Here is a 16,378-nt window from a genome sequence, read left to right as displayed (position 1 = left end):
AACAGGCATGGCCCTAGGATGAGTTCCTATGAGTGGAAGGGGTCTCCTAAATCTTGGGTGAAGAATGCCTGGGTGAGATAGGAAGGAGAGACAATTTTTTTCCCTCTGCCTATAAAGAGGGCTGGATTTAAGAGCAGGAAAGAATGATTAGGAGTTGTGTGCATCCCAAGGAGTCCTCCTGTGAAGGGAGCCTTAGAGATAGGTGTGGTGGGGCATGCTTGTAGTCCCAGCTACTAGGGAGGGTGAGGTGGGAACATTGATAGAGCCCAGGAGTTTGAGGCCAGCTTGGGAGACATAGTGAGATCTTCCATCTCATTCAGGAAGGAGGGGAAGGAAGGGAAGGGAGGGAGGGAGGGAGGGAATAAGGGAGGAAGGAAGAAAGGGAGGGAGGGAAGGTTTTTCACCAAAATAAGAGGAAGTCATACTTAGCAAAAAACTTTAATTTTTAACCTTCTGCTCCGTAGTGTCCTTAATTACCCGAAAGCTTCAGTGAAGCGTGCCACACATCAGCCTGCAAGGCGGTGGGGTGAACAGGAGGCTACAGGGTGGAGGGGGTGTCTGTGTGAAGACCCAAGGGAGAGCTTCCAAGGGATCACTGGAACCCCAAAGGAATCCCCTCTCTTCCTAGATACATCAGATGAAACAGATTCTTGAAAAGGTGAAAGGCAGCCGCTTTGGTTACTTTGAAGTCCTCATGGAGTCCACAGCTACAGCTTTCAAAGGGGCAAAAAGGAACTAGTGCGCCGGCCGCAGGGGTTCGATGTGGTCCTCTTCCGCCACCTGTCGAGAACATAGGTTCATTGCAGTTTCCAAATGTACCTACTTGCAACTGTTCAAGGTCGCATTTTCTCCATTCAAATTAAAACTGAGTCCACAGGGAAGATACTTATTCTTACAGATCTAGCTTAGCTATGTTTTTGGTTCAACTAACCTTGATTTTTCGCTGTTAAAATAATAACATGGCCATAACAAGGAGGCAAAGTTCTGATATCTTTTTTCTTACATTTGGTTAATGCTTTAGAATATATAGAGGCACTGAATAAGGTTTTTGTGGTTTCTCAGAAAACATTATCACTCTAAAGGTGTTGAAGGCATTTTTGGAAAAGTAGGAGCGTACGAGTAACATTTGCAAACAGCAGAGCGGCAGTTTCTGCAGAATTCACATTGTGGAGCACCATGGGAAATACATGTTTAGGTAGGGCACAGAAGATTGTCCATGTTACATGAGCCTGCACATTCACTGGAAGACGGAGATGCTTCAGAACAATTGTTCGGATCCTTTGATCCCATAATCCAATTTCAAGAGTTTTCTTGCAAGAAAAGAATTTAAAAGCATGAAAAATGTAATATGGATGATATTTTTCATAAGATTGTTTAATAGTCAACAATTGAAGAAAAGTTGAGGCTACAGCTCATTCAGAATATAGAATATTATAATTATTTTAACATGTAGTAATATGGAAAAATGCCTAAGAAGATATAAAATATCTAAGTAAAAATAGAAATATTTAATTTCTATTAAATATTTCTGGAAAAGAATACTAAAAATATTATAACTGAGTTAGAGTGGTGGAATTAAGGGTTTACAATGTTATATATACTAATGTTTTTGTTTTTCTAATTCCACAAATATAAAAATGCTTTATAATAATACATTTAAATGATACAGAAGCATATAGAGTAAGAGGTAGAAGATCCTATTACCTTCCTGTCTTTCCTTTCCCTGTTAATAGATTGGTGTAAGTGCTTCACATCTTTGTCCTTGGAGTTACACACACACACCCCCCCACACACACCCACACCCCCATGTAATGTATATGTTGCACATATACATCATATATTATTTACAGGCATACCTCAGAGTTATTGTGGGTTTGATTCCAGACCCCCACAAGAAAACAAATATCTCAATAAAATTAGTCACACAAATTTTTTGGTTTCCCAGTGCATATAAAAGTTATGTTTATACTCTACTATAGTCCATTATAAGTACAAGAGCATTATGTCTAAAAACCAATTATATATATTAATTTAAAAAATGGTTAATTGCTAAAAAACATCCTAATGATCATCTGAGCCTTCAGCGAGTTGTAATCTTCTTGCTCGTTGAGGGCCTTGCCTCGATAGTGGTAGTTGCTAAAGGTTAGGGTGGCTGGTGCAATTTCTTAAAATAAGACAGCAGTGAAGTTTACCACATCAATTGACTCTTCCTTTGACAGAGGATTTCTCTGTAGCATGTGATACTCTTTGATAGCCTTTTAATCACAGTGGAATTTCTTTCAAAATTGGAGTCAATCCTCTCAAATCCTGCCACTGTTTTATTAACTAAGTTTATGTCATATTCTAAATCCTTTGTTGTCATTTGGACAATGTTTACAGCCTCTTCACCAGGAGTAGATTCCATCTCAAGAAACCATTTTCCTTGCTCATCCATAAGAAGTAAATCCTCATCTATTAAAGTTTTATCATGAGATTGCAGCAAGTCAGTCACATCTTCAGGATTTACTACTAATTCTAGTTCTTTTGCTATTTCAACCACACCTGCAGTTACTTCATACACTGAAGTCTTGAACCCCTCAAAGTCATCCAAGAGAGTTGGAATCAACTTCTTCCAAACTCCTGTTAATGTTGATATTTTTACCTCCTCCCTATGAATCACAGATATTCTTGGTAGCATCTAGAAAGGTGAATCCTTTCAGAAGGTTTTAAATTTACTTTGCCCAGGTTCATGAGAGGAATCACTATCAATGGCAGTTATGGCCTTATGAAATGTATTTGTTAAATAATCAGGCTTAAAAGTTAAAATTACTTCTTGATCCATGGGCTACAGAATGGATGTTGTGTTCGCAGGCATGAAACTTTAATCTCCTTGTATATTTCCATCACAGCACCAGAGTGACTTGGCACATTGTCAATGAACAATAATATTTAGAAATAAATATTTTTTTTGAGTAGCAGGTCTCAACAGTGGGCTTAAAATATTTAGTAAAGTATGCTGAAAACAAATATGTTACCTGAAAACAGACTTTGTTGTTCCATTGATAGAGGACAGGCACAATAATGTGACATAATTCTTAAGGGCTCTAGGTTCTTAGAATAGTAAATGAGCATTGGTTCCAACTTAAAATCACCAGCTGCATTAGCCCTGAACAAAAGATTCACATTGTACTTTGAAGCCAGGCATTGACTTCTCCTCTCTAGCTATGAAAGTCCTAGTTGGCATCTTCTTCCAATAGAAGGCTGTATCATCTATATCAAAAATCTGTTGTTTAGCGTAGCCACTTTCATGAGTGATCCTAACTAGATCTTCAGGGTAACTTGCTACAGTTTCTACATCAGCACTTACCGCTTTGCCTTGGACTGTTTTTTTCCAGCACAATTTTGTTTATTATTATTATTTTTATTTCAATAGGTTTTTGGGGAATAGGTGGTGTTTGATTACATGAATAAGTTCTTTAGTGGTGATTTCTGAGATTTTGGTTCACCCATTCACTCGAGCAGTGTACCCTGTACCCAGTGTGTAGTGTTTTGTCCCTCACCCTCCTCCCACCCTTTCCCAGAGTCTCCAAGGTCCATTTTATCATTCTTATGCCTTCGCATTCTCATAGCTTAGCTCCCACTTATAAGCCAGAGCATACTATGTTTGGTTTTCCATTCTTGAGTTACTTCACTTAGAATAATGGTCTCCAGTTTCATCCAGGTTGCGTGAATGCCACTATTTCATTTATTTTTATTTTATTTTATTTTTCTTAATATACTTTAAGTTCTGCAGTACATGTGCAGAAAGTGCAGGTCATGCCATGGTGGTTTGCTGTGCCCATCAACCCATCATCTACATTAGGTATTTCTCCTAATGCTATCCCTCCCCTAGCCACCCATCCCACAACAGGCCCCAGTGTGTGATGTTCCCCTCCCTGTGTTCATATGTTCTCATTGTTCTACTCCCACTTATGAGTTTGGTTTCTGTTCTTGTGTTAGTTTGCTGAAAATGATGGTTTCCAGCTTCATCCATGTCACTGCAAAGGACATGAACTCATCATTTTTTATGGCTGCATAGTACTCCATGGTGTATATGTGCCACATTTTCTTTATCCAGTCTATCATTGATGGGGATTTGGGTTGGTTCCAAGTCTTTGCTGTTGTGAACAGTGCTGCAATAAACATACGTGTGAATGTGCCTTTACAGTAGCATGATTTATAATCCTTTGGATAGATACCCAGTAATGGGATTGCTGGGTCAAATGGTATTTCTGGTTCCAGATCCCTGAGGACTCGTCACACTGTCTCCCACAATGGTTGAACTAATTTACACTCCCACCAACAGTGTAAAAGTGTTCCTATTTCTCTACATCCTCTCCAGCATCTGTTGTTTCCTGACGTTTTAATGATTGCTGTTCTAACTGGCATGAGATAGTATCTCACTGTGGTTTTGATTTGCATTTCTCTAATGACCAGTGATAATGAGCTTTTTTTCATACGTTTGTGGGCCATGTTAATGTCTTCTTCTGAGAAGTGTCTGTTCATATCCTTCACCTACTTTTTGATGGGGTTGTTTTTTTCTTGTAAATTTGTTTAAGTTCTTTGTAGATTCTGGATATTAGCCCTTTGTCAGACGGGTAGATTGCAAACATTTCCTCCCATTCCGTAGGTTGCCTGTTCACTCTGATGATAGTTTCTTTTGCTGTGCAGAAGCTCTTTAGTTTAATTAGATCCCATTTGTCAAATTTGCTTTTGTTGCCATTGCTTTTGGTGTTTTAGTCATGAAGTCTTTGCCCATGCCTATGTCCTGAATGGTATTGCCTAGGTTTTCTTCTAGGGTTTTTATGGTTTTAGGTCCTACCTTTTAAGTCTTTAATCCAGCTTGAGTTAATTTTTATATAAGGTGTAAGGAAGGGTCCACCTTGCACTTTTATATTATGGAGACTGCTTCTTTCCTTAAACCTCGTGAACCAACTCCAGCTAGCTTCAAACTTTTCTTCTGCAACTTTCTCACCTCTCTCAACCTTTGTAGATTTAATAAAGTTAGGACTTTGCTCTGGATTAGGCTTTGGCTTGAGGGAATGTTGTGGCTGGGTTAATCTTCTATCCAGACCACTAAAACTTTCTCCATATCAGCAGTAAAGCTGTTCTGCTTTCTTATTTGTGTGTTCACAGGAGTAGCACTTTTAATTTCCTTCAAGAACTTTTCTTTTGCATTCATAACTTGCCTAACTCTTTGGTGCAAGAGGCCTAACTTTTGGCCTGTCTTGGCTTTCAACATGCCTTCCTCAGTAAACTTAATCATTTCTAGCTGTGGATTTAAAGTGAGAGACGTGTGACTCTTCTCCTCCTTTCACTTGAATACTTACAGGCCATTGTAGGGATCTTAATTGGCCTAATTTCACGAGTGTCACATCTCAGGGTATAAAAAGGCCAGAGGGAAGAGAGCAAGATGGAGGAACAGCGTGTGGATGGGGAAGTCAGAACACACACAGTATTTATTAAGTTTTCTGTCTTATATGGGTTTGTGGTGCCCCAAAACAATTAGAATAGTAACGTGAAAGATCACTGATCACAGATCATAATAGCAGATATAATAATAATGAAAATATTTGAAATATGAGAATTACCAAAATGTAACACAGAGACATGAAGTGAGCCCCTGGTGCTGGGAAAATGGCTTGATAAACTTGCTGAATGCATAGTTGCTACAAACCTTCAATTCATGCAAACACACAAAATGTAGTATCTGTGAAGTATAATAAAGCATAATAAAACAAGTTGTGCCTGTAAAGTGCTATTTAAACATAAAAGTGATATTATTATACCTTGGTTCTTTAAAAATGTGCATTGTATGTCTTTCTGGATCAATAAACATAGAGCTACCTCATTGCTTTTAACCGCTATATATTAACATAATGTGATTTACTCTAATATATTTATTTCTTGATAGATGCTTATTTCTTCTAAGCTCTAAAATGATATATAATTTTGCCAGTGCCCTCTCTTGTATATTTATCTCAGTGTACCATATTAGTAAATTAAGCTTCTTTTCATTCATTGGCCATTTATATTTCCTTAGATAATTTTCTGTTAACTCCTGGGTTCAACTGATCCTCTCATCTCAGCCTCCCAAGTAGCTAGGATTACAGGCCTGCACCACCATGCTTGGTTAGGTTTTTTTGGTCAGTTTTACTTTCAAAGAAAAATTGTGTTCCACGAAAAACAATGGCCAGTGTAGTTCGTGGCTCAATAATGTGGACTCCTTCCCTCGGGACAACTGTCACAATTGATTACGCGGCAGAAGTGCTGTGCTCATTCTTCCTGTAAGACGTACTCAAGATCTTTGCAAAATTTATACATTTAATAAAATCAGTGCTTTTTCTTGCATCATCATGGATGTTAAATAAAACAATTTTTTTTTTTTTTTTTTTTTTTTTTTTTTACTGTAAGCACCTAATACAATGACTGTTAGCACGGTTTAATGTCTCTGCCTCTGTCCGGGATAAGGTGTCAGCACTTATACACACTGTGATGTAAGGATCAACAAGCAGAGGAAATGGCAAAAAAATTTTAGTATTATTTTGAAAATAGTTCTGACCTCAAGGACTTTGTAAAAGGGTCTTGGGGACCTCCATGGATCTGTGATCATCACTTTAAAGAATTGCTTCAGGCCAGGTGCGGTGACTCACGCCTGTAATTCCAGCACTTTGGGAGGCCAAGGTGGGCGGATCACGAGGTCAGGAGTTTGAGACCAGCCTGACCAACATGGTGAAACCCTGTCTCTACTAAAAATACAAAAGCCAGGTGTGGTGGCAGGTGCCTGTAATCCCAACTACTCAGGAGGCTGAGGCAGGAGAATCACTTGAACCTGGTAGGCAGAGGTTGCAGTGAGCTGAGATTAGGCCACTGCACTCCAACCTAGGCAACAGAGTGAGACTCCATCTCAAAAAAAAAAAATTGCTTCAGCGGAGAATTTTGTGGTATGAATATACCACAATTTAATCTTCTAATGGGCATTTGGGGGTGCTTCCAGATTTCTATTAGAAAAAGGGATGCTATGAACATTCTTATAGATAATGTGTTTTTGTGAATACATGTGTGCATTTTTGTTGGGTATATACTGATGAGGGGGATTGTGGAGTCGTAGATTACATGTATGCTCACTTTAGGGGTGCCTCATGATTAACCAAAGGGATTGTACTAATTTATACTCCCCCAGCAGAGTATGAGACTTCCTATGGCTCCACATCCTCAGCGACACTTGAAGCCGTCTTTTTCATGTTAGCCATTCTGGTAGATGGGTAGTGGTAGCTCAGTGGAGTTTTAATTTGCCTTTCGGCAATGAGTAATTAATTTGAGCATCTTTTCAAAGCTTCTTTTGTGAGTAGTTAGAAATTTTCTATTACTCTATTATTGGTCTTTTAAATTTGTAAGAGCCACCCTGTGGCTTACCTTTTTATTCTCTTAATACCATTCTCAGTGAATAGGTTATTAATAGGTTAATAGTAGCTTATGAATAGATTATCAATAGCTTAATAGATTATTTTGAAATTTACATATAATAAAACTTACCCTTTTAGATGCACAGTGCTGAGTTTTGTCAAATGCATAGAGTTGTGTAACTTCCACCACCATCAAAATACAGAACGGTTCCATCCCCCCCAAAATTTTACTCATGCTGCTCCTTCATAGTAACTGCCTCTTCTTCCCACTAAACTCTGGCAACCACTGATTTGTTCTCAAACTATATATTTGTATTTTGAGTCTGACTTCTTTCATGTGGTGTAACGCATTCAAGATGTATTCGCATTGCATGTGTCAACAGTTTATTCCTTTTAATTATGAAATAGTATGCCGTTGTATAGATGCACTAGCTTTTGTTTAGCCATGTGCCAGTTGAAAGGTATTTGAATTGTTTCAAGTTTAGGAGTAATTCTGAATAAAGCTGCTGCAAACATTATTAAGTTTTTTGTGAACATATTTCCATTTCTCTTGGGTAAACAGCTGAGAGTGAGATTGCTGGGCCATGAATAGAGTTTATATTTACTGTAGTCTAATTGTTCGATTTTTTTCTCTTGATGGTTAGTGCTGCTTTGTGTTCTGTTTAAGAAATCTTGTCAGCAAGGTCACAAAGATATTTCCATATATCATCATCTAGAAGTTTTATTGTTTTGCTTTTCACATTTAGATCTATAATTCACCTCACATTGATTCCTTGTTTCTGTTATAACATAGGGGTCAAGGCTCCCAGCACATGACATCCAATTCAACTAGCACATTTGTTTAAATCACCTTCTCCACTGATCTGCAGTACCATCTTTGTCTTAAAGGAAGTCTCCATGTTTGCCTGAGTTTTTGTGCTTTCCATTCTGTTAAATTGATCTGTCTCCCTTGAGCCACTTACCCTACTGTCAAATTACTATAAGTTTTGTTATCCGGTAGAACATATACTGTCTTCTTCTACTCCTCCCTCTCCACCTCCTTCTCCCCTTCTTCCTACCCTCCTTATTCCTCATCTTCTTTAAAGAGTGCCTTGGTTACTCTTGAAATTTTCTATTGCTATGCACATTTTAGAAACTGCCTCTCAATTTCCATAAAATAAATACCTGTTGAAAGGCTTAAAACTTGTTGGGTAAATTTGACATTTAAAAAATATTGAGTCTTGGCAGGGCACGGTGGCTCACACCTGTAATCCCAGCATTTTGGAAGACCGAGGTGGGTGGATCACCTAAGGTCAGGAGTTCGAGACCTGCTTTGCCAACATGGTGAAACCCCGTCTCTATGAAATCTACAAAAATTAGCTGGGTGTGGTGGTGGGCACCTGTAATCCCAGCTCCTCAGGCAGCTGAGGCAGGAGAATTGCTTGAACACTGGAAGTGGAGGTTGCAGAGAGCTGAGATCGGGCTACTGTACTCCAGCCTGGGTGTCAGAGCAAGACTGTCTCAAAAAAAAAAAAAAAAAAAAAAGATTGAGTCTTCCAGTTCATTAGCATGACATGTCCCTCTATTACATCTTTGATATTTAGGTTTAGCTCAATACTGTTTTGTAGCTTTTGTTTAGAGATAGTGCACATACTTTATTAGATTTATTCCTAGGTATTTGATATTTTGATATTATAAAAGGCATCTTTTAAAATTTTTATTTTCTGTTGATCACTGATATTAGTTTTTTTCTGTATATTGACCTTATATCAGAAACCTTGCTAAACATTATTTCTACTTATCTGTAGAATGTTTTGAATTTTCTGTGTTCACAAGAATATTGTCTGCAACTAATCTATTTCTTCTAATAATTATACTTCGTATTTCTTGCCTTATTGCACTGACTAGAATTTTCATTATATTGCAATACTTCCAATCTGGGAAGGTTTAAACATCTCACTGCTAAAATATTTGCTGTAGTGTTTCTTTCAGAGAAAGATCTTTTCTATTCCCAGTTACTATGAGTTTCTTTATTCACTTAAGTTCACGAATGGCTATTAAAGCATTTATCAAATGTTTTTTGTACATATATTGACATAATCCTATACAATTTCTTCTATTTATAGTCAGGGTCTTACTCTGTTGCCCAGGTTGAGTGCAGTGGCATGACCCTGGCTCACTGAAGCCTCCACCTCCTGGGCTCAAGTGATCTTCCTGCCTCAGTCTTCTGAGTAGCTGAGATTACAGGTGCATGCCATGATGCACAGCTAATTAAAGAAAATTTTTTTTGTAGAATCTTACTATGTTGCCCAGGCTGGTCTGAAATTGCTGGTCTCAAACTCCTGCGCTTAAGTGATCCTCCCACTTTGTCCTCCCAAAGTGCTGGGATTACCAGCGTGAGCCACCGTGTCCAGACTAAAATTTCTCCTTTATTCAGTTAATGTGGTTGATTTTCACATGTGAAACTAACTTTGCATTGAGACTAAAGCCAACTGAGTTGTAATAAATTATCCTTTTTATAAATTGCTAGGTTCGATTTGTTGATACTTTGTTTGGGATTTTGCATCTGTGTTCATTTCTGAAATTGTCCTGAAATTTTTGTTTTCCCACATGTTCTTGTCATGTGTTGGTGTCAATATTTTTGCTTCAAAAAACAAGTTAGGGGGCCAGGTGTGGTGGCAGCGCCCAAGAGCTAGCAGCTTCCCTGGCACTCTTTAGGGTGACTTCACACTAGGAGCGTGTCAATCATGAGACATCTCCCAGTAAATGGCTTTGAGCAGATTTTGAGGCATTCAGTTTCTTGACCTTTTCTGGAATTGGCAGATGTCTGTGGAGGAAAATCAGTCCCTGATGCCAAGATTATCGTACTTTTATGAGTTTCCTTCCTCTTCTGATCTTGGTAGCAGTGGAAGTGGTAGAAATTGGTCAGATCCTGGATATATTCTGAAGGTGGAGGTGACAATTTGTTGACAGAGTGGATGTGAGAGCCAAGTAGAAAGATGATTTCATGGTTTTTTATTTAAGTAATGGAAGTGAGACATGAGATACTAGAGATGGGGAGAGAGCAGGAGATGTGGGGGTATATGCAAGAAGAGTGCAAAGGGAAGCGAGGACATAGGAGCTGATATCAGGTCAGTGAATTGGTGGTCTGGTTGTCAAGGAACTGGTGATATCAGGATATCAGGAGAGAACTGGAAAGATAGCATGAGAATATAGACTTAGTATGAGAAAAATTTATATTTTAAAATAATCTTTTGTTCACCATAGACACTCTGACCTACATTATATTGATATACATTATATTTATTTTCAGTGAAAATTGAATAATTTATCACATAGTATAAATCACAAAATATAATTCCTGAATTTCTAGCATTATTGTTATGCATAATGTGTGTGGTTAACCAGAATAATCAAACATCATTGATGTTAATCTAAATGAGAAGTTGGTAATAAACACTTCTATTACTAAGTATGAATCTAGAAATTTCAGGAAACAAATTCCACCATTGAATTTTTGTATCTTCAGAATCAGACGTAGCATATATAATCAGAAAATAAATTTTGAAATTCAAATCAGTGGTGTGTGTGTTGGAAATGTCAACATGTAAAACAGAATCCTAGTTAACAATCACATTTTCCTAGGAAAAAATTTGTGTCTTAATCATACGAATATCACAAAAACAGACCATTTCCTATCCTCATTGTAGTTTTGGATGTTTTCCTCTTCCTGTTTCCTTGGTGATTGGCTTCGTATCTACTACAGTTATGCTTTGTTTTCCACAGATAATTTGTTCTTTTTGGGTTCATTGGTTCTTTTTGTAGAGAACTGTGGATGGAATAAAATATTTTTTCATCTGGCTATGTAGTGATCTATAAATGTAAGCTATATACACAAATCACAAAGGCAACATAGAATTATCCATTGCTGATGTCATAAAGCATAGTCTCTTTGCTGTAAGCTTCCTGTATTCAAGATGTAATGATAAATTTTTATTTTGTTTTTCATTCATCAGTGAATTCTTGAAATTTTCATGTGGTTTTGCATTCCTGTGAAATGAAGATATTATTAATGAACAACAGTATGAGTCTTATTTCAATGCTTTTTCATTTTCTTACTGCATTGGGGCAAATTTTTATTCTTATTTAGTTCAAGGTCTATAATGCTTTAAGATAAGCGAGAATCTAAAACAGGAATGTGAACTGGAATATGACCTTCCTCCTAAGTTCTTAAGGATTTACCAACTAACTGTGGGCCACATGGTGCTCCTGTTTATTTCGTGGGGCTGACATGGTCAACAGCTATTGTTCACTTTCCGTGGCATGTCACTTTTCTAGACATGCCTCATACTGTGACACAACCCTGTGAGGTAAATGCTATTATTACATTCATTTTACAGGTGGAAATCTGGAACACAAAGAGATCCAATAATTTTCCCAAGGTCATATGGTATGTGACATTGCTGGAATTTTAACTCAAGTCATACTCCAAGTCTCCTTGATACAGCAATGTCCAAATGCACACAGTGACCTCTCGATTCCTATTGCCTTCATCTCTGCTCTGCTCTGCTTCATTCATCCACTTATACAGAAACACTTTTAACTTGTCTTCTTTTAAAACTGCTCCATCTCTAAGAGCTTGGACTTGTTGCTCTATCTGCTGCCTCCTTATCCTTTATTCCTCTTGCTTTTTCACAACAGCTAAACCCTGCTCAGCATCTGCATTGAGCCCTCTTAACTCTCCTTATTTTCCCAGTTTCCACTCATGCCCCTTTCCTGGTTCCCCTTACTTCGGTGCCATATGAGGAAGACTTGCCATTGCTTGAATTCACCTTGTATTTTTCCACCTTTTAACCTCACCCACTCTTTCTGTCTGGAATATTCTCCCTACCATCTCTCTCCTCTATTTTAGCTTGTTTAAAACTTTTCCCAATCTTTAAGCCAATCCCCTACCCCTTACTCCCCAAATGCTATCTCTCCACAACGTTCTTCCTGGTCATCTCAATACCTCAGATGCAATCTTTCTTTCCTCAGTATTCCTGATACTCTGTTTGTACAACAAATACGGTGCTCATGAGAGTCGGCCTTGTAATAAAGTTGCATGTGAATTTCCTTAGCATCCCTTCTAACTTATAATTATAACTTAGAAGTTCTAGCCCAGTGCCTTATGGTCGATTAGAGTATGGAACAAATAACTTTACAACTGGAAAGGATGTAAAAGATATTCTAATTCAAACCTCAATTTTACTGGTGAAGACATTGAAGCCTATTTTAAGAGGCAAGTCATGCTGACAATGGGAAAGAGAAATTCACTTGTACCTTCCTTCCTTGAATTCATATTAGGAATAAAACTGTATGTGTGCTCAGCACTGTGCTAGGCACTAGGGCTACCCAGGTGACAATTCCTACTTTTAAGAATCTCAGTATCTATTGGGAAAGACAATTAATAAATAGATTATAACACAATGGGATGGGATCGCTGTTCGTGGAACAAATAAATGCATGAGTCAAAGAGTTTACTGTCTGTCTTTGCAGTCATATTATATGGTCCCTTCAATCAGAAGCATGAGGAGACAGGTTTTTTTTTTTTGAGACAAGTGTTTCCATCTGTGGCCCAGGCTGGAGTGCAATGGTGCAATCTTGGCTCACTGCAACCTCCGCCTTCCCAGCTCGAGTGGTTCTCATGCCTCAGTCTCCCAAGTACCTTGGACTACAGGCACCCACCACCATACCTGGCTGATTTTTGTATTTTTAGTAGAGAGGGGGTTTCACCATGTTGGCCAGGCTGGTCTTGAATTCCTGACCTCAAGTGATCTGCCCACCTCAGCCTCCCAAGTGCTGGGATTACAGGCGTGAGTCACTGCGCCTGGCTGAGACAGGTTTTATAATTCACTTAATAAAATCATATCTCAGGCTATAGGAAAGGAATGTCAAATCTGATTTGTGCCAGGCAAGTTCATCATCATTAGTCCAAAAGAGGAGAGAGGTCTATTAGAAATGAGGAGGTGCTGCTTTCCATCTCACCCTCGGTTTTTAGTTTGTCTCTCTTCAGTTTTTGTTGCTGCTTTCCCTTGTATGCTCAGGATTACATTTCAAATACTCAAAACCTGGACGAGTTTTGGTTTTGTTTACTTATTGGCTGTATGTTTACTTCAACCAGGCCAAAGGTTCTACGGACTCTGGACTGGATGCACTATTGATTTACCTTTTTTTTTTTTTTTTTTTTTTTGGTGTTGGGGGTGGGGGGATGAACTTTTGCTTTTGTCTCCCAGGCTGGAGTGCAATGGCACAATCTCTGCTCACTGCAACCTCCGCCTCCCTTGTTCAAGCAATTCTCCTGCCTCAGCCTCTTGAGTAGCTGTGATTATAGGCAAGTACCACCACACCTAATTTTTGTATTTTTAGTAGAGATGTGGTTTCACCATGTTGGCTAGGCAGGTTTCAAACTCCTGACTTCAGGTAATCCACCCGCCTTGGCCTCCCGAAGTGCTGGGATTACAGGCGTGAGCCACCGCGCCCAGCCTGTTAATTTACTTTTTAAAACACTTGAATGTTCTTGTAATGTTAGCTGTTCTCAGTCCCCCAAAAGTCGGGTTTCTGTCAGGCAGGGTGTCTGCTTAATTTAGGTGTCAAAGAGAGTGTCACGGGATGCATGGTAGGATGGCTCCCAAACCTACAGGACATTCCTTACCTGCGAAATCCCAGGCCCGTTCTGCTCACAGCACGTCAGGAATGACCTCCAGTTGGGTGGCGTGAGGGGAAGTTTTATTTGAAAATGATTCCAAAACCTGTAAGAGAGATAAAGCATGGGAATGTGCTCTGGAAACTTCCATGCCTGTTCATTTGCCAGGATCTATTTGGTACCTGGTACTCTGTCCTCCCTAAGAGATAGTGTTTCTGTACGGTTCCAGCTGTTGATGTAGCTCAGAACTTTCGGGGTGTTGAACACAGATAGTCCCTCAGAACATGATGATTTTGTTTTATTTTTATTGTACTATGATGTTCCTTGCTTTAAGGAATCCTCATATGTGAAAATCTAGATCTATATCCTGTACACAAAAGCAATAGAATCTAGTATTAGTGAAGGTACAGGTAAATGTATTCTCTCATACATTATTTTTGGAAAGGTGAACTGGCTTCCCAAAGAACGATTTGGTAGAGGTCACTAAAAGCCTAGACACTGTATTCATAGAATGCAGCAGCCCTGCTCCTAGGAATTTAACTTACAGAAGTCACTATGAATGTGTGCAAGACACATCCACATGAGTATCTGCCATTGTTCCAAATAGTGAAAAGTTAGAAACGACTTCAAGGTCACAGAGGTTAAATAAAGTACTAATATAGGTATGTGGTATCAGGTAAGCGGGCATTAAAAATGATGTAGGAAAATACAATACTGTGGAAAATCACTTTGATAAACACACAGGTAGAAAAGTATGTACGGTATATGTGCTTTTAAGGAAAAAAAGAAAGCTAGACACCAAAATATAAATTATTCTTTTTGGGTAGTGGGATTATTTGTAGTTTTAATTTTTCATTTTAAAATATTTTTTTCAGGCCGGGCGCAGTGGCTCACGCCTGTAATCCCAGCACTTTGGGAGGCCAAGGCGGGTGGATCACGAGATCAGGAGATTGAGACCATCCTGGCTAACACAGTGAAACCCCGTCTCTACTAAAAAAAAAAATACAAAAAAATTAGCCGGGCATGGTGGCCGGCACCTGTACTCCCAGCTACTCAGGAGGCTGAGGCAGGAGAATGGCGTGAACCCGGGAGGCGGAGCTTGCAGTGAGCCGAGATCGCACCACTGCACTTCCAGCCCCGACAGCAGAGCAAGACTCCGTCTCAAAAAAAAAAAAAAAAAAAATATATATATATATATATATATATACACACACACACACACATGCACACATACACACACATTTATATATATATTTCAGATTTTTGACAGTGGATATGTATTTTTTTATAACCAGAAGAACGTTTAGTAAATTCACAAATCCCATTTTCAAAGCAACAAGATAAAGTGGGCTGTGACTGCTTCCCAGTATTCACGATGACATCTTCTTACATTTGTGACCCTTGTTACCAAAACACAATAGAACAAGATAGAGTTTAGTGGTTTCCAAGACGGAATTATGAAGAAAAAAATCCCCAAGATCCCCTCAAAAGTTGCCAGATTCCTTTCTTTCTAGAACAAGAGTTAGGTATATGATCTGTTGAAAATGATAAAAAAAAAAAAAACTTGGAATGTTTTACAGCTATTTAAAGATTTGAGGTTGACCTGGATGTCCCAATGTGGAAGGCTCTCTAAGATATATTGATGAGTAAAAAATGCAAGTTGCAGAACATACGTACTAGGGTTTCATTTAAAAACAATAGCAACATCCCAAAGGTAGCGCATGCTTTGCCAAAATTAAAAAAATAAAAAATAAAAACAGCAACAATAACACTCCCTCACCACCAACTATGTGGAACATTTTATTGAAAACAAATATATTTAGAGAAACGTCGCTTGGCCTGTGAGGGTGCACACTGAGCTATTATCAAAGGTTACCATAAGAGTGGGTGGAAGGAAGGGCAGGAAACAGGGTTTCCTGAGAGGGACTTTGTGGGGTTACTTTCTTTTTATTTTATATAGCTTCACATTCTTAAACTTTTTCATATCATTTAAAAACATTCAAAAGGAAATAAGTAAAAAAGAAATTTTAATAAATGCCTCTGCTTGCAAGCTCAGAGTACAAACTTTTGCTTATACATTTTAAATAATTAGAATTTTTAAATTAAATTTCTGCATTTTTTCAGAGGATCTCTGGTAATGAGACTTTATTTTGCAAATATAAAAATGGCAAATTGCCCTTTCTGAGATTTCAGTGCAAATATTCTAAATATGATCCTAATGACTTAAAGAGTTTTGAAGTGCAGGCAGACAGAAACTCATGGGCCATTCCCTTAAACCAACTAGCCTACCAAA

The 16,378-nt window shown here is 38.4% G+C and overlaps 1 protein-coding gene across 33 annotated transcripts in view; it reads right to left on the bottom strand.

Moving 5' to 3' along the window:
- Positions 1–720: 720 nt before the first annotated feature.
- The window catches only part of CMAH (cytidine monophospho-N-acetylneuraminic acid hydroxylase), a 362,762-nt gene continuing 347,104 nt past the window's right edge, over positions 721–16,378 (bottom strand). For 17 of the 33 annotated variants that reach the window (XM_077998300.1, XM_077998302.1, XM_077998298.1 and 14 more), the window contains 2 exons: positions 14,095–14,191; positions 721–780 (listed from right to left, as the gene is read on the bottom strand). In XM_077998300.1, coding sequence (XP_077854426.1) covers positions 736–780; positions 14,095–14,191 — 142 coding nt within the window. In that variant the 3' untranslated portion in view covers positions 721–735. 33 annotated transcript variants of the gene reach the window in all.

The sequence above is a fragment of the Macaca mulatta genome, chromosome 4, assembly GCF_049350105.2.
Source record: "Macaca mulatta isolate MMU2019108-1 chromosome 4, T2T-MMU8v2.0, whole genome shotgun sequence".
Lineage (NCBI taxonomy): Eukaryota > Metazoa > Chordata > Mammalia > Primates > Cercopithecidae > Macaca > Macaca mulatta.
This window is presented reverse-complemented; position numbering and strand designations above follow the sequence as displayed.